This window comes from Vipera berus, assembly GCF_964194415.1.
Source record: "Vipera berus genome assembly, chromosome: 2".
Classification (NCBI taxonomy): Eukaryota; Metazoa; Chordata; class Lepidosauria; order Squamata; family Viperidae; genus Vipera; species Vipera berus.
The window spans coordinates 154,049,038-154,074,284 of record NC_138203.1 but is presented as its reverse complement, the minus strand read 5'-3'; the positions used below and the strand labels follow the sequence as shown (position 1 = coordinate 154,074,284).

Genomic DNA, 25,247 nt, shown 5'->3' with positions numbered 1-25,247 from the left:
AAACTTGAGTTTTGAAATAGTCATCCTCAAAATCTGTTTAATGCCTCACTCCCCAAAGATTTCTAGCAGATCTGAGGAATGCTGCCCTAAGCTTGTTGATTCAATAATACTCAGTGCCCCAGTAAAAGAATTGCAGTCTAAATTAGAAATGAGGCAGAACTACATTAACGATTGATATAGGTTTTTTTTTAAAAAAAATCCATTCATGTTGGACTTGGGTTTGGCTAGTCTAAAGAAAAGAAGAAACAGGGGAGACATGATAGCAGTATTCCAGTATTTGAGGGGCTGCCACCAAGAAGAGGGGGTCATGTTATTCACTAAAGCACCAGAGGGCAGGACAAGAAACAATGGTTGGAAACTGACCAAAGAGAGAAGCAACCTGGAATTAAGGAGAAACTTCCTGACAGTGAGGACAATTAACCAGTGGAACAGCTTGCCTTCAGAAATCCGTGGACGCTCCATCACTGGAGGTTTTTAAGAAGAGACTGGAGAGTCACTTGTCTGAAATGGTATAGGTTCTCTTGCTTGAGCAGAGGACTGGACTAGTAGACCTCCAAGGTCCCTTACAGCTCTATTCTGTTCTGTTGATGTTAAACCTAAGTATCTGTTTAAATATTTCTCATTATAATCAATGGAGTTCAAATATTTGATTTTGACTTAATCCTGTCCTTCGGTTCTTCTGAGTGATCAAATTGTAGACCAGGGGTGGGCAATTAATTCTCCCAAGGGGTCACATGAGAAATTGGGATTGTTGTGGAGGGCTGAACCAATAGGGCTGTGAAGGTTCGTAGGCCCTGCACATACATACAGAAATTGGGGGGGAAATAGTCAACTTCAAAAAAAAGCAATAAGGTTATATTGTGTGCCTGCATACACTTATTTACATTTGATTTCTAATTTCCAATTGACCTCAGACAGGCCATAGAGGGACAGCCAAAGGACCAGATGTGGCCTACTGGCCATAAAATGCCCAGATCCCTTTGAGACACATTCCTAGCGAAGGAAGGTCTGTTTCAATTACATTTACATGTCTCTTCTCCCGCACAGTGGTTACATGGGATTGGAGGCAGAGTTGTTTTGTTTAAAGATTGGGAACATCTGCTAGCAAAGCAGCACCCCACTCCCCCCCCCCAAGCATTGCTCTAACATCTGACCATGCATCTTACATTTTCCTCTGTGGAAATAAATGATTCCAGTGAGAACCAAAGAGAAGGAATCATACGAGGAGAAGGTTGCGGTTGAGCTGACAGTAGATTATCATTTATTCCTTTCTCATCTTTGCTTTCTATCCACATTACATTGTTTGGCTGCAACTTCCCCTATGTTATGGCCCCTGCATTCTTCGTTTACAGATAACTGATAACTATAGTTGAACTTTTTTTTTAACAAATTTTATTATTTAAAATATTTAGAAACTTTGGACATGGTGTTATCGGTCTAACATACCTTCTTGTCTTACATCATTTTTTGTGTTATATACATTTTATATACATATCATTTATATACAATTGTGTACATTAAACATATTTATACATTTATGCCAATAATTTTCTTCAATCTTGTCATCCACCTTATTCTAATATCGCTTAAGTTCATAATCTTGTATACCTCTATTAAGACCTTCTTTTCTGTTCCCACCATAGGTAAAATCTATTCCAAATTTTATAATATTCTGACAGTTCTTTATTTTTTAATTCCAAAGTTAAGTTGTCCATTTCTGCGCATGCCCATATTTTGTTTATCGCCTCACTCTCATCAGGTACTTCGCTATCCTTCCATTTCTGGGCGAACATCATTCTCGCTGCTGTAATAATATGTATCATTAAGTATATCTCTTCTTTACTATATTTCTCTTTTGTTATACCTAGCAGGAAAAATTCTGGCTTATATTTTATTCCCCGTCCTAATATTTCCTCTAGCCATGTCTGTATCATTTGCCAAAACCCTTGTGTCTTTTTACAGGTCCACCATGTATGAAAATAGGTGCCTAATTCTTGGGAACATTTCCAGCAATTAGGGGATATTGTTTTATACATTTTAACTAACAATGTTGGAGGGAGATGCCACCGGTAAAACCTCTTGTATAGATTTTCTTTGTAAGCTGTGGCCAGCGTTATCTTTTTGTTTCTGTCCCATAGTGTTTGCCACACATCAAGATCAATACCATGTCCAACATTCTTAGCCCATATCTACATCGTTTCTTTGACTTGTTCTTCAATCATTTTATACCCCAATAACAATTCTTACAATTTCCTTATTTGCTTCTCTGCCCCCAATAAGATTTTATCCAATGCTGTTTCTTGAATATTTATTCCCCACTCTTTCTTATCTTTCCCATACCATGTTTGTATCTGTAAATAGGCCCACCATTCCAATTTTATCCCTTGTTGCTCTAGTTCCTGTCTCGATTTCAATTCTCCCACATAATTCATAATGTCTTTATACGTAGTGCTATTCTCCAGATTAAACATATTTGGGTAAACTATCGCCTCCAGGGTGGATATAGTTGAACTTCTAAGGAGACTCAGAATGGAATGACTATAACCTGTCGTAGCTTACCTTTTCTTTTTTAAAAAAAGTTACTATATTAATGCAGAAGCAGTCACTTAATAACAGCCATAGCAGAAGATGGTTTGTCATTTGAATATTGTAGCAAAACAAAGTCCCATAATAGCAGTAAAGCCAAGGTGTTACCAATCATTTCTTTAAAGCAAACTTTCCTGAAAAAGAACGATTGATTACTATAAATGCTCTTCTACCAACAATAAACACTATCCTCTTCCCCAAACAAAGTTACTTGCGTGCCTGCTCTTGTATCTGTGCATCCCTCGGAGCATTACGGGATGTTTTCAGACGTTAGAGCTGCATATCGTGTGTGTTTAGATCTGCCTCTGTGAAGGTGGAAAAAAAATCTTGCTTTGTAACTTCTTGTTGGTTTACAAAAGTTGGAAAAGGGAGCAGCAAATGGCGTGCATTCCCCACCAAAGTAGTGGGGGATTTGGGTGGCTGCTTAGATGAAGGTTTTGCTTACTTGTTCCCATTTCTGCATCCTACAGGTCTCATAACAACAAACTGCAGTCGACAGCTTCTTAAAAGTTCGATGTGTTATTGTACCACAAACCGCAAGAATCTGGTTGCCTGAGTTTTTTAAATTGGGGAGCCAAGGTTTTTAGTCAGGGTGTCCTGACAAGTCTTGATGTAAACTGTATTTTTATCAGTAACATCAGATTTATATTCTTTGGCTAATTTTGTCCAAAGGACGAAAGAATGAAAATCAGCAGCATCGTTTTCTTGTCGAGATCGAATTGTGCTATTGTGGCAAAAACAGGGAAATATTTTTGCTGAAGGACAGGAAAGAAAACAAGCAACGAGAAAACAGGATAACCTTAAAATGGGGTCAAATTCTAACTCCATGGGAATGCCACATCTGTTCTTCAGTGAAGAAGCTGGTTTATAAATTCCACACAGAGAACTTTAGACTGTATTTATTTATTGTTGCAAAAGGACGCTTTTTTATTGCTGCCCTCATTTGTCAGCTGATTAATTCTCTCCCCCTTATAAATCCAGCCCTGGTTGTATGTTACCCATTCTGTATCTTACCATGATTCCTGTAGGTAAAAGTACAAGATGACCTCTAGATGTCTTTTCTTTCTATGAAAGGAGCTGCTATGTACACATGTGCACAAACCAACTGGGAATCAATATTGAGTTTTATCGTTCACGGTAGAGGAAACCAATTAAGCTTGCATTAAAGTTGGGCGAAGTGGTCATGGACTACAGACTTTGTTGCCTTGAATATAACAGTAGAATATCATTTAACTCTGCAACGGACTGATCTGAGTAAAATCTTATTTGAAGGTATCTTGTTTGTAAACATTTGTCAGATTCTAACTTTTTTTTTTCTTTTTGTATTAAAAAAAAAATTCAAAACATGGATGTATATGAAACAAATAAATGGAGATCATTGTTCTCTCCACATATAGGTGTCGTTTGAATGTTCACTAACACGTTTGTGAGGTTTGTTCTTAATGTGTAAGATCCTCAGAGTACAGAAGGGAAATGTGGGAAAGGGAAAGGAGGGACAAAGTGGCCCCCCCAAAGTGTGATTCTATTTGTTTTTAATCAATTATAATAAAATTCTTCTTCAGCAGCAGTTGGTTTCTGACTATTATACCTATTTTAACTAGATTTTGCACTAATTCAGAATTTTTGCCCTTCAATGATCTGGAATTATGGATTATGGATAAGCTTCCCTTGGGTTTAACCTCACCCTGCTATGCAAAAATCTTTTCTGTTAATTTTATTAGACATTGCTGTCGTGTTCACACTTTTCTTATAAGTACAGGCTCAGGTGTACAGATAATATAAGGTTAATTTTCTCTAAGAAAGCTTCTGCTTTTGTACATAGATGCTGTCATTTAATCCATATGAATTTGAAAGGAAGTTAATGTTCTTTGTGAGACCATCCATTTATGTTTCTTAGACAGTAGGAAGAAGAGTGTGTGTTAGGGTATATTGTCTTAGGACTTTTTTTCAAAGAAATGCTACATATTGTATGCATTATGTTTATAAAAGGACTTTTCCAAATTTAATCCTACAAATACTGTCTCTTCATCGCATTTCTTTATTACTCATATTTATGGCTGACCTTGAAAAACCATGATGAGAACTTTCCTACTTATAGGCAATAGATCATTGTTTTTAACAGATTGTGACAAACTGAAAAGTAACTCTTTTTGTACATAATAGGACATTTCATCTTAGACAAATAAAATAATGTGGGACCTCAGATTTGGTGGAGTTCCTAATGAAACATCATTTGTTTAGAATAAAATATGTAGCGCTTGGCATTGCCATACTGTGCAGAAATTCTTTGAAGTTTTTCATATTAATTATGAATGAGGAAAATGCTACTTTCATACACTTTTTACCAAGCCTCATCATTTTTCCTACTGCTTTGTAATATATGAAGACAATTCTTAGCTGTACCAACTGTGGTAATTTTTAGTTTTTTGAAAAACTTTATTTATGAGCCAGTGTAATGTGTGTACATTTTAAATACCACTTCTGTAAAAGGAATAAAGAAATTATACTTTACTCAGTTTTTAAATGAAACAATGTGCAGAATACTTTTTTTCTGATCACTTCATGCCTCATTAAAATCACTCACTGGGTATCAAGTGTCACAAACCAAATGAGCTCAATTTTTATTCGCAGTTCCTCAGTCAAATGGAAATATTTGGTGTTAACAGCTATAAATTTCCAAATACTCATTAAAATGAGACATAAGTTGGAATTGTTACTGCCTTGAACAGCTGCAAAATGTTTGTACCACTACAGGGAGTGCAGAATTATTAGGCAAGTTGTATTTTTGAGGATTAATTTTATTATTGAACAACAACCATGTTCTCAATGAACCCAAAAAACGCATTAATATCAAAGCTGAATATTTTTGGAAGTAGTTTTTAGTTTGTTTTTAGTTATAGCTATTTTAGGGGGATATCTGTGTGTGCAGGTGACTATTACTGTGCATAATTATTAGGCAACTTAACAAAAAACAAATATATACCCATTTCAATTATTTATTTTTACCAGTGAAACCAATATAACATCTCAACATTCACAAATATACATTTCTGTCATTCAAAAACATAACAAAAACAAATCAGTGACCAATATAGCCACCTTTCTTTGCAAGGACACTCAAAAGCCTGCCATCCATGGATTCTGTCAGTGTTTTGATCTGTTCACCATCAACATTGCGTGCAGCAGCAACCACAGCCTCCCAGACACTGTTCAGAGAGGTGTACTGTTTTCCCTCCTTGTAAATCTCACATTTGATGATGGACCACAGGTTCTCAATGGGGTTCAGATCAGGTGAACAAGGAGGCCATGTCATTAGATTTCCTTCTTTTATACCCTTTCTTGCCAGCCACGCTGTGGAGTACTTGGACGTGTGTGATGGAGCATTGTCCTGCATGAAAATCATGTTTCTCTTGAAGGATGCAGACTTCTTCCTGTACCACTGCTTGAAGAAGGTGTCTTCCAGAAACTGGCAGTAGGACTGGGAGTTGAGCTTGACTCCATCCTCAACCCGAAAAGGCCCCACAAGCTCATCTTTGATGATACCAGCCCAAACCAGTACTCCACCTCCACCTTGCTGGCGTCTGAGTCGGACTGGAGCTCTCTGCCCTTTACCAATCCAGCCACGGGCCCATCCATCTGGCCCATCAAGACTCACTCTCATTTCATCAGTCCATAAAACCTTAGAAAAATCAGTCTTGAGATATTTCTTGGCCCAGTCTTGACGTTTCAGCTTGTGTGTCTTGTTCAGTGGTGGTCGTCTTTCAGCCTTTCTTACCTTGGCCATGTCTCTGAGTATTGCACACCTTGTGCTTTTGGGCACTCCAGTGATGTTGCAGCTCTGAAATATGGCCAAACTGGTGGCAAGTGGCATCTTGGCAGCTGCACGCTTGACTTTTCTCAGTTCATGGGCAGTTATTTTGCGCCTTGGTTTCTCCACACGCTTCTTGCGACCCTGTTGACTATTTTGAATGAAACGCTTGATTGTTCGATGATCACGCTTCAGAAGCTTTGCAATTTTAAGAGTGCTGCATCCCTCTGCAAGATATCTCACTATTTTTGACTTTTCTGAGCCTGTCAAGTCCTTCTTTTGACCCATTTTGCCAAAGGAAAGGAAGTTGCCTAATAATTATGCACACCTGATACAGGGTGTTGATGTCATTAGACCACACCCCTTCTCATTACAGAGATGCACATCACCTAATATGCTTACTTGGTAGTAGGCTTTCGAGCCTATACAGCTTGGAGTAAGACAACATGCATAAAGAGGATGATGTGGTCAAAATACTCATTTGCCTAATAATTCTGCACTCCCTGTATTGGCAAAATGCTCAGTTTAATAAGGTAAGAAAGCTCTCTGAATTTCTGTTCTCTGAATGCCTGAACTGGACATATGATTAACCCTTTTTAATTTTTGATTAAATTAAAACCATTAAATTGCAAATCATTTCATCCAGCAAATTATTTAACGTGTGACATGCTTTTAAATGCTTTATGTCACTATAATTTTCTCTCTCAGAAACACACAAACACAAATGCCCATACTACATTTGTTGAAATAAATGCTTTCCAATGTTTTGTTAATGCTCATCTTAACAGAAAATATTTTCTGAGTTTCTAGAATCTTTTTGTATAGGTAGTGTATGCTATCTATTTGCTCTCATTTTCTTCTGCTATTTAAATCAGGGATGGATTCTTTCACACAATGTTTAAAATGGCAATCCTGGCTTATTACATCCTTTAAAGTATCCTTGGCCTACAAACCTGCTTTTGGAAATGACCAGCTTGGGTAACAAATTTAATAATTCCTGGTTTACATACTTAGCTGGCTACACTAGCAGAAGAAGCCAAGGCAAGAAGTAAACTCTTTGGAGTGGAAGATTGTACAAATTACTGTACTCCTATTGGCTAAGCACCTTGGAGAAGTTTAGTAACCTAGATCAGGGGTCCCCAACTTTTTGGACACCAGGGACTGGTTCCATGGAAAGATATTTTTCCACGGACCAGAAGGTGTGCAGTTTTGTGTGCTGCCTGCATCTCACGGCTTTGCTTGTGCGGACTGGTTGCTGGCATGGCACAGCCTGGTACCGGTCATGGACCGGGGGGTTGGGGACCCCTGACCTAGATGATCCATTTTCTGGATTGAGGTCTGAACATGGAACAGAATTGGCCTCTTCTGCTCTTAGGCAACTCTTGTTTTGCTCGCTGGAATGTGGCTTTTGATACCACTAAGTCAGTTATCCTCATGAAATAGGTAGAAATTGGGATCGTTTTTATGCAGTAGCTTAGTATGGGGAAATTATAAACTAGCAGTTTAGGGATTGCCTTTAGGTACATCCATTGCTGTCTTTTATAAAGTTTTTAATGACTTTTAAGGCAGTGGTCCCCAACCTTTACGGCCTGGTGGGTAGGAGAGTAAAACCAGCCCGCCACTTGCTCAAGTTGAGCTCACATGCACACCAGCCTGCCACTCACACAAGTAGAGCTGTGTATGCACACAAGCTGGACAGCTGCTTGCACATCCAGTTCCAAACAGACCACAGCCTGGTAGTGGTCCGGGAGTTGGGGACCCCTGTTTTAAGGGATAGAGGAAAGTGTCATCGATACGTTGATGACAACCAAGTCATATTTTTTGGACGTTGAAATCAGGAGAGCATTGGGGAAGTCTTAACTGATGCTTAATTGCAGAGATGGACAAGATGATAGTCAGTTGAAGCCAAGCCCTGATTTAAGATGCATGCCAAGTGGGTGAATAGCCTATGAATTAAATTGCCTGCTCTGATTAGGATTGTACTCCTTAAAGGAACAGGTCTGCGCTTACCCAGTAACCTCTTTTACTAGGGGTTATATTAGCTGCATCCACTCCCAAAGAACAGCATTGCATTGATAACTAGTGATGGGGAATTGTAGCAGATGTTATGTGGGGCTGTCTTTGGAGTTAGTCTGGAAACTGCAACTTGTCCAGAATTCAACTAGGGTGCTGACTCATCATATGCACACACATTATCTGTCTAAAAGATTTGTACTGCTGGTGGACACCAAAGCCAGATTCAAGGTGCTGGTTCTACCAAACAAATCCCTAAACCACTCAAGATGGGTTACCCAAAACAAGAACCTTCAATAATTTTAAAACGTACCATTCCCAGAAGTCCTGTTATCCAAGCTGTGGCTTGCAGATTCCTGTTCGGTCCAGACTAGGTACAGATTGAAGGGGCAGATTGAGGTTAAAGATGCTGAGCTTGTCAGCTGGAAAGCTGACAGCCAGGGGGTTGAAGACCCAAGTACCACTCAATGGGGTGAGCTCCCATTACTTGCCCCAGGTCCTGCCAACCTAGCAGCTTGAAAGCATGCAAATGCAAGTAGATAAATAGTTACCACTTTCGTGAGAAGGTAATGTTAGATGCGCCTTGGTGTGTAGTCATGCTGGCCACATGACCATGGAAGCGTCTTTGGACAGTGCTGGCTCACTTGGCTAGGAAACTGAGATGAGCACCACCCACTAGAGTGGGACACAGCTGGACGGGGAAACCTTTACCAACGTACACTGTCTTGCAGTAGTATGACATGCATACCATTTGAAATGCAAATCTAATTTGGTATTTTAAGCATCTTTTAAAACCTCTAATGGTTTTCCATAGTGTTTGTTCTTTTATATACTACTTTTTTTGTCCGGTATAGTGTCTACCTAGCCATTTGCAGGGACTGCTGGTGGAAAAAAAATATGCAAAGCTGCACCCAAAGTGAACTAGTTTTAGCTAGGTTTTTAAAGCTGAACCGAAAACTATTTCCAAATTCTTAAATACTCAGAAGAGATCTGACCAGGGTTAATACACAAATGCTGTAGACTTCAATGCCATGAAACATGGAATTACATCGCCAAAGAAAATAATAGCTGTTGTTATATACAAAATCTTCATTTCCTTTTAGAAACATTTAACAGGGCTCAAAAGGTAGAGAAAACAAAGAAATGTGGCTCATTTATACTACAGTGTAAAAGACTCGAGGCAGCTTTTTTGATTTCTGATGCTTTAAAAGTATAAAGAACAGTACCATATTATATTAAAGACTCCATTGCTTGTAACTTGAGAAAAAGAACAGCATTTCCTAGACCTAAAAGAATTCCTTGCTAAGCTGTAACTTTTCTTCTTCTCAGATAGAAAGGTTGCTTTTGCCGGTCTTTTATTAATAGACTTAAGTCCCAATCTGTGATTCTGGAACAGGGGGAAATTATCTACCTCCTCAGCTCTGTGCTAAACAGATTTTTTTCAGACATAAATCATGTAAAATTAATTGAGAGTTAGGACTGCGTGGAATGACTGAGGAAACTGACGTAAGGAAGCCACAGCCAGCCTCAAGCCATATACATAACTTGCAGTAGGAGAATAATATTGATCAATTGCAGAGAGTTCTTCTCAGGGGATTGGGAGTGGGAGGCACGGTCCTACAGTGGTTCTCCTCCTATCTCCAGGGACGTTCGCAGTCGGTGTTGACAGGAGGGCAGAGGTCGACCGCGAGGTCTCTCGTTTGTGGAGTTCCTCAGGGGTCGGTCCTCTCGCCTCTCCTGTTCAACATCTACATGAAACCGCTGGGTGAGATCATTCGTGGTTTTGGAGTTGGGTATCATCAGTACGCCGATGATACCCAGCTTTTCCTTTCGACCCCAAACCACCCCAGTGATGCCCTCAACGTGATGTCCCGTTGCCTGGAGGCGGTTCGGGTCTGGATGGGGAGGAACAGACTTCAACTCAACCCCGACAAGACTGAGTGGCTTTGCATACCTTCATCCCGGGTTTATTCGGACATTCCACCTCTTTCCATGGGGGGTGAACTATTACCCCCCGTAGATAGGGCTCGCAACTTGGGAGTCCTCCTAGATTCACGGCTCACTTTGGAAGACCATATAGGAGCTGTGACTAGGGGGGCTTTTGCCCAGGTTCGCCTGGTGCGCCAGTTGCGGCCCTATCTAAGCCGGGATGATTTATGCACGGTCACTCACGCACTCATGACCTCTCGTCTGGACTACTGCAACGCTCTCTACATGGGGCTGCCCTTGAGGACCACCCGGAGGCTCCAACTGGTACAGAATGCAGCCGCGAGAGTTGTGTTGGGAGTCTCCCGATACTCCCACGTTACACCTCTGCTCCGTGAGCTGCATTGGTTACCGGTTGTCTTCCGGGTGAGATTCAAGGTACTAGTAATGGTGTTTAAAGCCCTACATGGCAGGGGTCCGGAGTACCTTAGGGAACACCTGCTGCCGGCATCAACTTCCCTTCGCCCTGTGCGTTCCCACAGAGAGGGCCTCCTCAGGGTGCCACCGGTCAGAGAATGTCGATTGGTGGCCCCCAGGGGGAGATCTTTCTCTGTGGGCGCCCCGGAGCTATGGAACCAATTACCGGTTGAGCTCCGGACAGCGCCCGATCTTCGCTCCTTTCGCCGCGATCTGAAAACATACTTGTTCGAACAAGCCGGCCTGGCCTGAGGGGGGATTGGTGGGGTATTTTATTATTATTATTGGGGTTTTATTATGTATCAACTGTTTTTATGGGCATGTATTTAATTACCTTTTAATTTTTGTAACTCTGTGTTTTATTCTTGCCCTGTACACCGCCCTGAGTCCTTCGGGAGAAGGGCGGTATAGAAATATTAATAAATTAAATTAAAATTAAATTAATTAAATTACTTGGTAAACTAGAGTTGATATACTGTATGCTTGTGTTGCAGCAAGGCTTAAACAAATTTCCTTTTTGGTTGTGAGAAATTAGAAGCTTCCACAAGTAGTTGCCTGTATTTGTATAGGTGTTTTAAGTATGTAACAGGAAACTGATTGCTCTATTTGAATTAGATCATGTTTGTGAAGTGCTTTTAGAACATTCTTCAGCACTCCAGTACATAAACATTACTAATTGTTTTAGAGCCCGTGAACTGAGATCCCTAATTTCTATGGATTCTGACTTCCTTTTTGCTAGAAATTCAGCATCACATGGATGGCATGGCACAGGCTTTGGGAAATACAAAATTAGACTCTGGACCTTTGTTATGTATGGAACATATTCAGGAATCGATGGGAAAGCCTTACAGTTGTGTAATAAACACACTATGCTTCATTACATTAAAGAGAGGCGATTTTAATTCTGGACAAGAACAAAGTGACATGCAAGTGAAACCTATGAATCAAAGCTTTCGTGTGATTGACATTTGATATTTTTTGAAACTTCATACACTGGTTGTTAGCGAAATTTAATAGAGGTACCATATTGTTACTGTACAGCAATGCTATTTGCAAAACTGGTGCTGTACATTTCCTCCTGCAAAGAAAAGCTTGTAGTGGAAGACTGTAGCAACACACAGACACATAAGCAAAATAAGGAAATGAATGCGAAGATAAATTGGATACAAGCTACTTCCCCTCTTCCTCCCACTTACAGGCTGCAGACAGGAAATCTTATTTTGTGATAATAAAGTGCTTTCATTGAAGACATCTTGGAAAAGTTTCAGCACTGACATAATACCACATGGACTTAATATTTCCTGCTTCTGTTAGAAATATATGAACCTGTTTGAAATCCTGATATCTGAAATGAAGAGGCATTTATTAAGGTTTTGCTTGTACTGTGTTAAAAGCTCCTAAATGATTTCAGTCACAGCTGGCTGGGTAAAAATGTTATAATGATAGAGAATGCTAACGACTGTACTTTCTGATTAGTAAACAGAGTACTTTCATGCTAAATTATTCCAGTCCAAAATTCAGTTGCTCATTGTCATTGTTGTCTGCATTTTTCCATCACATTCATTTTTCCTCCTCCTAGATTTTACAGTTTTGATACAATATTGTAATTATTTCAAGAAGTATTAACACATTTTATTACATCACTGACATATTCCTGTCATATAACTTTTACATTTGAATTCACATCATTTATACCAATATCTCTCAAAATGTTTGAATGCTTTATTTCTATATTAGCAATAGCATTTGTGAACCCATTAATAAAACTGGCCAACCATTTGATAACACTTTACATATTTGGTTTACATCACTTCTTCCTATTTTTTTAACAGCTTTTTGTGAAAACTACATTTAAACTTTAAAAATGAATGGAGGATAATCCTTGACTTAGTGGCCATTTGAACTTATGATGCACCCAAGAAAAGGGACTTGCAACCAGGTTTCAAAGTTCCAACTTCAGCTCTCCCCTAGCAATCACATGACTGTGTTTAGTGTGCTCAGCCACCAGCCCACATTTACGGCTATGTGCAGTGCCCTGTGGTCGTGTAACCGTGATTTATGAGAGTTTTGCCAGAAATCGGCATTTACTTCTGGTTTCCAACACAAAAGTCCCCAAGTAGACAGTGGGATTGCTTAACAACTGTGGCATTTGCTTAATAACTGCTCCAAAAAAAGGTAAAACTGAGTTGTCACCTGATGACTCATGACTGTCATGCCGTACAACTAACTCCTAAGGTCAATTACAGTCATAAGGTGAGAACCACCTGTACTGATATTGTGCAACAGAATTATTAGCTGGGAGCTAATGATCACGATATATATAGAAGATAATCCCTAAAGGAACCTGGAAAAGCATTTGATGGGTAAATGGTTGACTTCAGTCTGACCAAACACATCAGTTTATAGAGATTAATTACAGGGAGTAAATATGCCTTGATAATTGGGTGAAAAAATTAAGAGGTTGCAGCAGGCTCCAGTTCCTTGTTTTAATAGCAAAAGCAAGAGATTTTTCAGACCAAAAGTGCTATCGGCCTCTAGCAAAACCAGAGAACACTTTTTCTCCACCTGTTACTCTAAAACTGCTTTCAGATCCAGAGAAATTTATGGCAGAGTTGCCTTCTCAGCCACACTTGGAGTGAGCTGCCCCTTGAACCTTTTGATCTCGCCTTCTGTTGAACCTCTTCATGTAGCTGTTGCCTCTGCACAGCAGCCCGTCTCCTGGCCTCAGACGGCCTCTTACATGCTCTTGTAGAACTGTAGGCAGTTGCCTTCTCCGGTGATACAGGTGACCCATTACAATGTACCTGCCGCCTGCAAAATAAGAACAGCTAAATCTCAGAAGTGTCTCTGGAACATGATTATCTCTAAGGGGAATAAGTCACCCATTTCCGATTTAAGGCTCTTGTGCATAGAAAGTAACATCCTCCAATCCCTCTCTCTGCAACATTTTTCCCCTTGACAATCCTAACGGTAGGAGCTAAGGTAAACAGCACAACTCTTTATTCTGAACTTTCCGGGGCCATGTTATAAAACTGGGCTACATAATCTGCATAATCACTGAAGACAATGGGACATTTCCATAAGGAACTTCATCTCCATACTAGGCCTGTCATTTCCCATTAATTACACAGCTTGTTTGTGTACTCTGAATGCAGCAGATTTCATTGGATGAAGAAGAGTTGGCTATCTTGATTGTAGTTCTTTTTGGACAGTTTCTGGAAAGATTTGTTATACTTCCCTGCCACTGAGTGTAGTCTGGTTTGGATACATTTGTGAGAGTCCCTTCCCCTTACTCACTACCAGTTAAAGATGTTAAGGCTTACAGTAGAATAGAAAGAGAAGAGAAGAGCTGTCTATTTGTTGTTCTTTGACCCACATTTATGAATAACAAGTATTTTTCCCTTCAATCTCCATCCTCTTTTCTTTTTGCATTGTTTCTTAAATTGCAAGCCTGTAAGAAAAGAAGGATTTGTCTGTTTACTGACCATTTGCATGTGGACACTGCACACTCTAATGAGTAGATCCTTCCTTCCTTCCTTCCTTCCTTCCTTCCTTCCTTCCTTCCTTCCTTCCTTCCTTCCTTCCTTCCTCCGAGGCCCTCCCTCCCTCCCTCCTGCCCTTCCTGATGGCCCTGAGTTACGTTGTGTCAGACCTGGGAAGGTTGTTTGGCTGGGGAGTTTGGGAGTTGAAGTCTATTTTCAAGTTGTGAAGGTTGAGAAACACAGATTTAGAAAATAAGTGCTTAAGTTCCCAATTCAATGTGATTTAAGAGGGATGAGAATTACAGAAAAGGCCTTCCCAGTTGTGGTACTTACTGTGTGGAATACTATACGTTGCCCTTGGTAATCTGCTTGGCCCCTTGCACTTGACCTTTACAGAGCTTCAAAAGAGACATTCAGAATTGAGCAGAAAGACAAAGAAACACAGAGAAATGATAGATGAGAAGGATGGATAGATAATGATAGATAGATAGATAGAAAGATGATTGAAACAGAGATAGATGATGATAGATAGATAGATAGATAGATAGATAGATAGATAGATAGATAGATAGATAGATAGATAGATAGATAGATAGATAGATAGATAGATAGATAGATAGATGATAGATAGATAGATAGATAGATAGATAGATAGATAGATAGATAGATAGATAGATAGATAGATAGATGGATAGATAGGAGATGGACGATGTAGAGATGAGATATATATATATATATATATATATATATATATATATATATATATATATATATATATATATATATAAAGAGAGAGAGAGAGAGAGAGAGAGAGAGAGGGAGGAGAGGAGAGATGAGATGAGATGAGATGAGATTGGATTAGATGGGATGGGATGGGATGGGATGGGATGGGATGGGATGGGATGATAAAATACAAGATAAGTTACAAGATAAGAGGATAGAATAAGACAAGGCAAGACGAGAGGATGATGAGATGAGATATGATGAGGTGAGATAAGATGGATAGGAGAGAGAGAGAGAGAGAGAGAGAGAATGATAGAGAATGATAGAGATTAGGAGAAAAGGCTTGCTTTATTTACCGAGTTGAAAGTCTGGACAGTGTTTGCTACAATTCAGGGCATCCACAACAAGCATTTGAACTCGAAAGAAGTAGCCATCAGGGTTGAGGAACAGCCGATTTGTCTTGTAGAGTCCATTGTTGTTCACCAGCATGGTCACCAAATATGTTCCTTTGTATATCATGACAATATCATGAACAATTCCATTCACCACTTTTTATAAAGAAAAGAGTGGAAAATTAAGTGGAATGCAGCCCTTAATGAAGGAAGGCTATTTCTAAAAAGCATTACAGTATATAAACCACTTTCAGTGTGCATGCAATATTGTTAAAATGCCATTAAGTACTATGCGAATGTGGAAAAGGAAATGTCCTCAGCATTTGGTAAGAGCAGGGTCCCAACAGGCAATATCTTTTAAGCACTGTAAATGTATTTTTGCTTATACCTAGTTTTCACATGTATATATTTTGAGTTGTTCACAATAAAGCTATGCTAGCAATAGTAAGCCTGAAGCATTTAATCCAACTGAATTTAATAGCAGTCTAAAACGGTACACAGTACAGTTAAATTGGATATCTCTATCCCTGATTTGAAGGGAAGGGAAGGGAAGAAATTCTTCTCTATGGCCCACTGAAATGATTTATTTGGTAGTTCTATGAAACGATTGCTGAAAATGCTTGGAAAAGAAATTATATTTGCAAGTAACACGAGTACACAGACTGCATAGAAGACTATGCCCACCAGTTAACAGGACAATCTTACCAAATTCACTGCTACAGTAAGCCTCTACTTCCTCACGTTCCCTCTTGCAACCAGTCAAGCATACCTCTAGATTGTCAACATCTGTAATAAAATCAAAATGAACAGAAGTGAGTATGGGGCAATGCGGAGAGAGAAGGATCCACCTTAATAATTATAATAAGCAATGGATAAACTGATCTCTGAAGACTCTTCGTTACTTCTAATATGTTTCAGAGATCATCATCAAGCTTCCAGTATGCAGCAGCTCTACCTTAGCTTATTAGAGAACTGCAACTTATAAAAGCAGTCCTTGGTTAATGACCAGTTGCTTAGTGACCAAATTTACAATGGAAACACCCACCCACCCCCGCACAAGTATTTACAATCTGGTTCTGGAGTTCCCATGGCTGTATGCCCACCCCAACCCCCAACCCCCATGGTCACATGGCCCCATTTCATGCTCTTGGCAGCTGGCTTGCTTTTATGGTCTGTTACAGTGTTCCATGGTCACAGGACTATGACTTGCGTTTCTGATGGTTTCTGGCTTTTTTAACCAGTTTCTTGCAGAAAAAATGCCCATAAAGAATGTATTGATTAATGACCGCTACAAAAAAAGTAATAAAATTGAGTCCAATCATGTGGGTGCCTCAACTTAAAACTGTCATGACGTAGAGTGGAAATTCTAAGTTCCATTATGTTTGCAAGCCAGGGACTATTGTATGCCTCTTGTTTCTGAATCAAAAGTAGAACCCCAAAATCCAATATTTTAGGGAAACTCTGATGGGAGATTGACAGATGATTAAGATTGGCAATTGGTTTTCTGCTCAGACCAAACCACTGCGATTGGCACTGTCTCAATATTAATGGGCAAATAAATGCCTACAAATATTCCTCTTGTTTTTGGGAGCAAAGCGCTCCCAAAAAACCCTTCAGGATCTTCACAACTTGACCTTGTTTTCTGTCCTGGGATAGCAGCTCGGCAATTCCTGCCACTACCCCTGTCTTCCGTGGGAATGCTTAAAGTGGCACCTTCCCAGCAGGTTCCCTCCTAACATCCGGTATGTAGAGAGAGAGGGTGCTCAAACCGCGCTGTTATTCTAATGATTTAAAAGGGTACAAATGAAATAGTTTTGCTACAGCACTGCTTCCTGTCTGCAGAGCACCTGAGTTTGCAACTAGGATTATCCCCTCCTCTCCCCTGCCCTCCAGGAGGTTACCCAATCTCACAGGTGATAAAGAAGGCGGGGGGGGGGGAAACACATTATTTTTAAAGACTAGAAAAAAATATATAAAAGTAATTTGTTAAGTGTAAAAGTTTAAAAGTATAAATATATAAATATGCAATGGATCTGGAATACAGGTAGTCCTCATCTTACAACCACAACTGAGTCCAAAATTTCTGTTGTTAAGTGAGTTTTGCCCCATTTTACAATATTTCTTGCCATAGTTGTTAAGTAAGTCACTGAAGAAATTAAGTTAGTAACTTGGTTGTTAAGTGAATCGGGCTTCCCCATTGACTTTGCTCGTCAGAAGGTCGCAAAAGGTGATCACGTGAGTTTGGGACAGAACGACGGTCATAAGTATGAACCAGTTGCCAAGCATCTGAATTTTGATCGCATGATTATGGGGATGCTGCAAAGGTCGTAACTGTGAAAAATGGTCATAAGTCACTTTTTTCACTGCCGTTGTAACTTCGAACGGTCAACAACTGAAGTGTTGTAAATCGAAGACTACCTGTATGTTGTTGATTGATTATGTGCCATCAAGTCATTGTAGGTTTTTTTGCAACCACAGAGGTAGATTTTCTCCATGACAATCTGTCCCTCATTTGGTCTTTCAACAACGTCCCCATCCCCACTGAAACTGAGTCTATATATCAATCTTGCCACTGGTGGCCCTCTTCTTCTCTTTCCTTCCATTTTTCCCAGCATCACAGCCTTTTCCAGAGATCTGGAGCATAAAGCTGCCCATTTGGTGACATAAAGTAGCTAACAAAGAGGTTAAATTTTAAAAAAAAATCTTGAAGACCACAAGATGACATTGAATTGTTACTATTTCCACAGGTTCTGAGTTTTACTGAACTCAATTTCTCAGGGAAAAATTACAATTTCAAGAGACTGAATGCAAGGAAATATTCCCATGCACAGTCTGATATATAAGCTTCTGAAGTTTGAGAGCTTATACAGATACCTCAGAAATATTGGTCTTAAACACACAAAGACAAAAGGGATTAAAAGGTAATGCTGCTTCTGCCTGAAACCTGAATCCTGAAGCAAAGTCATCTACTTCTTTTCCCTTGAGTTCTCCGAGTCTCAGGGCATTAATTCTACCTCTTTAGCAGGAGCACTTAGAGTGACTTATATCAGGGCTTTTCAACCAGTGGTACGGGTACCACCTGTGGTACATTGGCACTTGGCATGTGGTACGCGACCATCCTAGAAAAGTGGTAGCGGGGGAGGGGAATGAGCTGAACCGGTGGCAGCACCGCAGAAGCCTGAGCAAGAGATGGCTGGAGCTGCAGGGCTGTCAGGGCTCAGCAGAAGCGCCAGGATCAGCGCTTCTTTGGGGCTGTCAGGGCTGTTGTAAGTTGAGGACAACCTGTACTTCACTTTTTTCCTTTTTTGAGGGGTCATCAAGTTTTTGACACCTTGCTAGGTGACTGGTGGTACTCAGATGTTGCCATATCCTAAAAGTGGTACAATGGGTAAAAAGGTTGAAAAGCCCTGACTTATATACTGCTTCATAGTTCTTACATCAATCTCTGGGCAGTTTACAATGTCAGCCTATTGCCCCCAGCAATATGGGTCCTCATTTTACTGAGCTTGGAAGGATGGAAGATTTGCCCATTTTGACAAATAAGAAATTGGAATATAAATTAATAACTTATTTTTTTCTGAACTTCTAATGACCTAACCCTAGATATGTCTATTTGAAATCCAGCCTTAATGACTTGAGGTGGAACTTCAAAATAGATATTGGATTAAGATCAGTCTTGCCATTCATGACACTGTAAACCCAGAAACATAATTCTACTCTCCTTACCCATCTTAAACGCGGTGAAGTCTTTCAGTAAGCTTGGAGTATGTCGGTTTGTGAGCCAATAGGGTTTAGTGATATTTCGGAGGAAACCATGGAATTTGTTGTAAGGGTTTTTCTTCCCAGCCCGGTTGAGGTGATCCAAGTCACCCAAGTGTTGACCAACATTTGACCCTGTGTTTTTCAACATAGATGCTTCTGCCAGAAGTCTACCTTGGCAGTGGGAATATCCAGGTGGATGGAAGTAAGTAGAGATGCTGTTGGCAGATTCCAAGTGGAGCCGATTTCTGCTGATTTGGTTCCTTTGACTCAAGTAAGTGGTAGAGAGTGATACCTCATGACTAAGGGGAGGAAGGCCTTTGCCATCCTGAACAGACTGCTTTCTTAAGCCTGTCTGATTTTCCACTGATTTTTTCACATTTTTCCTTTTATCCAAGAGTAGCTGGAATAAGTTTAATGCTTTCACTTCCAATGGATTCCACTCATCTCGAGGCAGGAACTGGTCCTTCGTGTGCTCAGCCCTCTCAATGTAGCTAATGCTGCTGCCTCGGAGAGACTTGTTCTGGGAAGGAATGGCACCTCCTGATCCATAAACATCCTTGCTGAATGTCTTCATGGATTTTCCACTATGAGGCAGTGTCCCTGTGTTTCCAAAAATACACAAGAGAGCAAAAGAGAGAATTTAAAGGATGAGAACAATGAGGGGTCCTTGGTGCTCTCTGAGATGAGATAAGATCTAAAGAGAAGAATGATCTATCGTGAGTTCTGAAAGCACACCAAAATTATGAGGCCTTCCTCTTCCTTGAAAAGGCAATTTTAGTAAGAAACTTTGGAAATAAAAGCAATGTTTGTGGGAAGTGGGCTGGACAGGGGAGCAATGAGTGCAGGATTTTAAATGTGAGAATTACTTGCCATTTTATTTACTAATTGCAAAACCATTGGATTGGGACAGGCAGTATATTTACACTGGGCTTTTTTTGTCATAGAACGCCCAGAACAGAGTTCCGGCACCTTTTTGGAATGGAACCTTGTAGGGTAGGCAAGGCGGGTTGTATGACGTGTGTGAGTTCCGGCACTTTTTTTTTCCAAAAAAGCACTACACAAAGTAAGTATTGTGTGGCTTTTGTGCTTCTGAACTATCTGGATGGTCCAGTATTTGTCAGAATTGGCCCTTTCCTAGACTGACTCTCCTTTTCTTCCTTGCACTGCACATTGAGATAATTGAAGTAGCTGTTCTGAGAGGTAACACCAAAACGGGCTGGGGCTAGCTTGATTTTGTGACAGTGCTTCATTTCCAAAACCCAGTCTTAGTCATTAATGTCAGAGTGAAATCTCAGAATCAAATAGCTGCAAAAAGCAATACTCCAGTAGACCAAAGGCCCTCAACCTTTTGGGCACCAGGGACTGGTTCTGTGGAGAAAGGTTTTTCTGTGGACCGGAGGGGGCGTGGTTTCATGTACTGCCTACATCCCACAGATGGGGCTTCGCTTGTTTGCATGGCCCAGTTTCTGGCATGCCATGGCCCAGTGCCAGTCCACAGACCAGGGGTTGGGAACCCCTGCAGTAGGTAACATACAGTCTCATCAGCCACCTTGATCATTCCTGTCTGGGAGGACTGAGAGTTGTGCAACAAATATGATGGGCAGATTTGCTTCCCGGTTGAGGAAGATTGCGGATGTAGAGCAAGCACATATCTGGGAGTTGCCCTCCCAGATATGCCAAAAGTTGAAGGTGTATTACGAGGAATGTTCTGGCACCCTTCAGCTAAGACTTCATTTGCACAAAGCTTATTTAAAAGAGGGAGGGAGCAGCCCTGCAGTGGTCACACAGAAGCATGAAGATCTAACATTTTTTTCCTGTTTGTGTTACAAATTAAAAGCACAATTTATAAACAAAATTGTTTCTAAAAAAAGAAAACTGGATGTCCAGGGAGCATCCGGGGAGCAGGGTTCACATCATATCCTGGGCTCATTGTTTAAATGTATCTGACAAACATGATGTTTAATTTTCCCATCCATGGGAAGCTTTGTTGAAGTTTGTTGACAATGTCATTTGCGTTATTTAAGGCCTGTCACCACCTTTGCATGGGTGATGGATAATTATTTAGACTTAAAGGCAAAAGCAGTTGTCCAATTACTCTCCAAAAAATCCAAGGATCTACTTTGGATATTTATGGGTATGAAATCTAAAGCGAGAATGTTTAAGACTGCACCGCTAATGAACTTGAATTTATGGAATATGCAGCAGGATTCTCAGTTACTAAAACTACCCTCCATAGATTTCTTTTTTCCTATTTAATCTGTAAATAAAATTCAGATTAATGTCTTAGTTTGTCCACTTTCACATAGCTATCCTATGTAAATTAGATAAATTATAAACTTCCTCAACAGATATATGGTGGTTTTTTTAAAAAATCGTTGTTGTAGCAAACTATCTTATTTATTTGCAAAAGCATGGGAAAGAGGGGAATCATGAAATATGTTTGACAAAGCAAAGAATGATTATGATGACTACCAGTGTCATTGTCCACACATCAATTTCTTTAACTAAGTGGGCATTACATCTTCAGTACATTGAAGCTGAGTTTTTCCAGGCAGAACTAATGGTGGGTGCCTCACTTTAGTCATTTAGTCATTCAAACTTTTCTTTCCCACCTGGGATGTCATTTGTCAGTAAATGAAATTTTTGATTCTAAAAATATGTGTAAACATATACACGAACAAACCTTACATGGTTGGCTCAGGATTCCCGTGGCTGATTCTGATGGTTGATTCAAGTCCACTTCCCAAGTCTCCTGTCTGTTGACTTTATCATTTATTTGTCTCTTTCCCATGACAACAGCTGGTGAGAACAAAGATCGGCCGGTCTCGCCTGTGAAAGCAGAACATTACCATGAAGTGAAGGAAGATTAATGTGAAGATGCAGCGAGTTCAGTGCTGCAGGCAGCTTTTCCACCTCAACATGTTCCTTTCTGTTCATCTCTCCATCCCATCAACATCATTCTGCTTTGATCAACCAAGCCCTTCATTTCTCTTGTGCCGGAGATGTTCACCGTCATCATAAAATTTGAAGGGAGAGATGAAAGATTAGGTTTTCATCAAATACTGTTTTATTTATGTTGATGTTACGTAAGAGAAGGTTCTTGTGTATGCACTATCAGTTGCTCCATTTATAGCATAAGATTTATGAGTTCATATTTTATATCTGCAAAGTGTGTTGTGGTGTAGGAATCAGAAACAATCAGAACAGTGTGAGTTTGTCTCACAGGATTAGTTGACTTTAATGAAATACACAGCTGAACTGAAAGAAGACAAACAACATTCTGTAATATTTAGGACATAGAAATTGGGAGGCACCTGGATTTAAGGTACAGTTCAGCCACCAGACACAAACCTTCAACATAATTTAGATTGCTAGATGGTTGACAGAGAAAAAAATGAATTATGAAATGGTTGGGAAGAAGCCGAAATAAAGGAGTTCAATAATAAGACTACCACCTGATATTTCATGGATAACTAATTATCTACTCATTGCCTGATTTGTTTTAGTTAATTATTTCTGGGCAAGATAGAAAAAATATAGTCTGATTTACACTGTTTTAGATTAACCAAAATAGCTGAAATCATTGTTTACTTTATTATTAAATAGAGGGGGCTGGGAATCAGGAATCTGGATGGTTAGAAATCATGTCACAAAATGAATTTAAGTGACTAGCATCTGAGTTCAGGGCATATTTACTCAGAAATAGGCCTAGTCAAATTCAATAGAGCTTAGCCTGGCATTGGCCAGGACTGCAACTTTCATCAAATGCAGGAGAGATTAATATTACCCTCCGCCCTCTTTCACAACAAAACACCATTTTTCCCCCAAAATTAACATTAATTTATACAGCAGTAATATTATGTGGAATTTGGTTATTCAGTTTTATTCATGTATCATATTTAAGAACCAACCGTCTCCCTCTGTTTCTTCCTCTCCCTCCCCTTTTACAGCTCAACAACCAAGGGGTAAAATGGTTGCTTTTGACAGTAGTTATGATGCCAGACTAGAAACCAGGGAGACAGTGAGTTCTCGTCCTGCCTTAGACAGGAAAATAGCTGGGTGACCTTTTGGCCAGCCATTTTCTCTCAGCCCTAGAAAGGAGGCAATGGCAAACTGCTTGGGGGGGGGTTTGCCAAGGAAACTTCAGAGACGTGTTCAGGCAGTCTCCAAAAGAATATATATATACATATATACATATATATATATATATATATATATATATATATATATATATATATATATATATATATATATATATATATATATATATATATATATATATATATATATATATATATATATATATATATATATATATATATATATATATATGTATGTGTATATATATATATATATATATATATATGTATGTATGTATGTATGTATGTATGTATATATATGTATGTATGTATATATATATATATGTATGTATATATATATATATATATATGTATGTATATATATATATATATATATATATATATATATATATATATATATATATATATATATATATATATATATATATATATATATATATATATATATATATATATATATATATATATATATATATATATATATTTGAATTTCCTCTCTCTCCCTCCCTCCCTCCTTCCCCCATTAATTGCACGGAAAATCAATTTCTGTCTTATTTGTCCCCCCCCTTTCCCAATCCAGGTCCTCCTCCTCACCCGAAGGGGCGCCTAACCTCCTCCCACCCGTCTCTTTTTCGTCCCACCTGCCGCCTCTTGCAACCCACCCACCCGGGTTCCCCGAGGGTCAGCTCTCCGCAAGCCGAGCGCGCCCCGAAAACAAGCTCGGTCGGGGGCTCGGGAAGAGACGGGGAAGACATCCCCCCCGTCTCCACCCCCTCTCCCCAAGGAAGCTGCGCGGGGCAGGGACGGCAGGCAAGTTTTGGGGAGAAGGATGAAGCGACGGGGCAGAATCTGCGGGGGGTGGGGGGGTGGGGGAACCGCGTTCGCCCGCCAGCCGCTCTCTCGTCCTCGGCAAAGCCGCCTGGCGCGTCCAGAGGGCGGAGGAGCCCGACAGTCCTTCTCCGGGCTCTGAGGAGAAGCGCTGCCCCAGCCCCGGGAAGAGGCGGTGGCGCCTCTGGGGCGAAATTTGGCAGCGGGACAGGTGGGGAGGCAAGGGGAGGGGTGGCCTTCGCTCGACCTCCCTGTCCCACCTGAGCAGACTTACCTGCTACCCCGGAGGGGGGAAGCGAGGAGGAGGAGGAGGAGGAGGAGGCGGCGGCCAAGGCGAAGCACAGGAGCCAGACAGCTCCGGGTGTCATTGCAAAGGAGAGGCAGTCGGCCAATCTCTCTCCCACTCTCTTTTCCCCTCTCCCTACCTCTTTCTCTCTCTCTCTCTCTCTCTCTCTCTCTCTCTTTTTCTCCCTCTCCCTCTCTTTCTCCGTTTTCTTTCTCTCTCCCTCTCCACCTCTCTTTCGCTCCTTCCCCCTCTTCCTTCCTCTCCCTCTTCCCCTCTCTCCCTCCCTCTTTCCCTTTCTCCTTCTCTTTCTCTCTTTCGTTCTCTCCCTCTCCCTCTTTTCTTTCTCCCCCTCTTTTTCTCCCTCTCCCTCCCTCCTCTTTCCCCCCTCTTCCTTTCTCTCTTTCTCTCTCTCTCCCTCCCCTCCTCTTTTTCTCCCCCCCCTCTCTCAGTTTTGGCCCTCTCTGCCCGCCCCCCCCCGCCCCCATGCTAATGAGAGGCATCCTTGGGGAAAACGGGACTGGTGAGAGCCCAGGAACTAGACCGAATTGGACTGCACGTCCCGGCCACCCTCGCTGGCACCTTTCAATCCCCTCCCCTGCTTATTTCTTAGCTTTCAGCAGGCCGGAGAAGGAGGCTACCCCGATTTCGGTGGCTCCGGTTTAAATGCTTTTTTTCTCCCGCAGTCGCACCGCTTAAAAATCAAGCAGGTTGTTCCGACCGGGTGAACGCCTGCCCGCTCGGCGGCAAAACCACTCAGCCCCAGCGACGCCTTTCTTCCCGAGTTCGATTGCACAAACGATACGCGCTTCTTCCGAGTAAAACTTTATATTTTGTGGCGGTCTGTCTTGGGAAAAATGAGTACGC

At 40.6% G+C, this 25,247-nt stretch overlaps 2 protein-coding genes across 9 annotated transcripts in view; one reads left to right on the top strand and one right to left on the bottom strand.

The window, feature by feature from the left end:
* The window catches only part of BPTF (bromodomain PHD finger transcription factor), a 77,890-nt gene extending 72,793 nt beyond the window's left edge, over positions 1 to 5,097 (top strand). For all 8 annotated transcript variants that reach the window (XM_081317640.1, XM_081317641.1, XM_081317639.1 and 5 more), the window contains one exon: positions 3,057 to 5,097. In XM_081317640.1, the coding sequence (XP_081173766.1) occupies positions 3,057 to 3,093 (37 nt within the window). In that variant the 3' untranslated portion in view covers positions 3,094 to 5,097. The remainder of the gene's footprint in view (positions 1 to 3,056) is intronic.
* An 8,333-nt stretch (positions 5,098 to 13,430) lies between these two features.
* Positions 13,431 to 24,465, bottom strand: LOC308664211 (UPF0450 protein C17orf58 homolog; the record flags this gene model as incomplete). The annotated part of the gene is made up of 6 exons (XM_081321242.1): positions 13,431 to 13,621; positions 15,372 to 15,563; positions 16,113 to 16,193; positions 19,134 to 19,769; positions 21,858 to 21,998; positions 24,372 to 24,465. The coding sequence occupies 6 exons, from the start codon at positions 24,463 to 24,465 to the stop codon at positions 13,431 to 13,433; spliced, it is 1,335 nt and encodes a 444-aa protein (XP_081177368.1).
* Between the last annotated feature and the right edge of the window lie 782 nt (positions 24,466 to 25,247).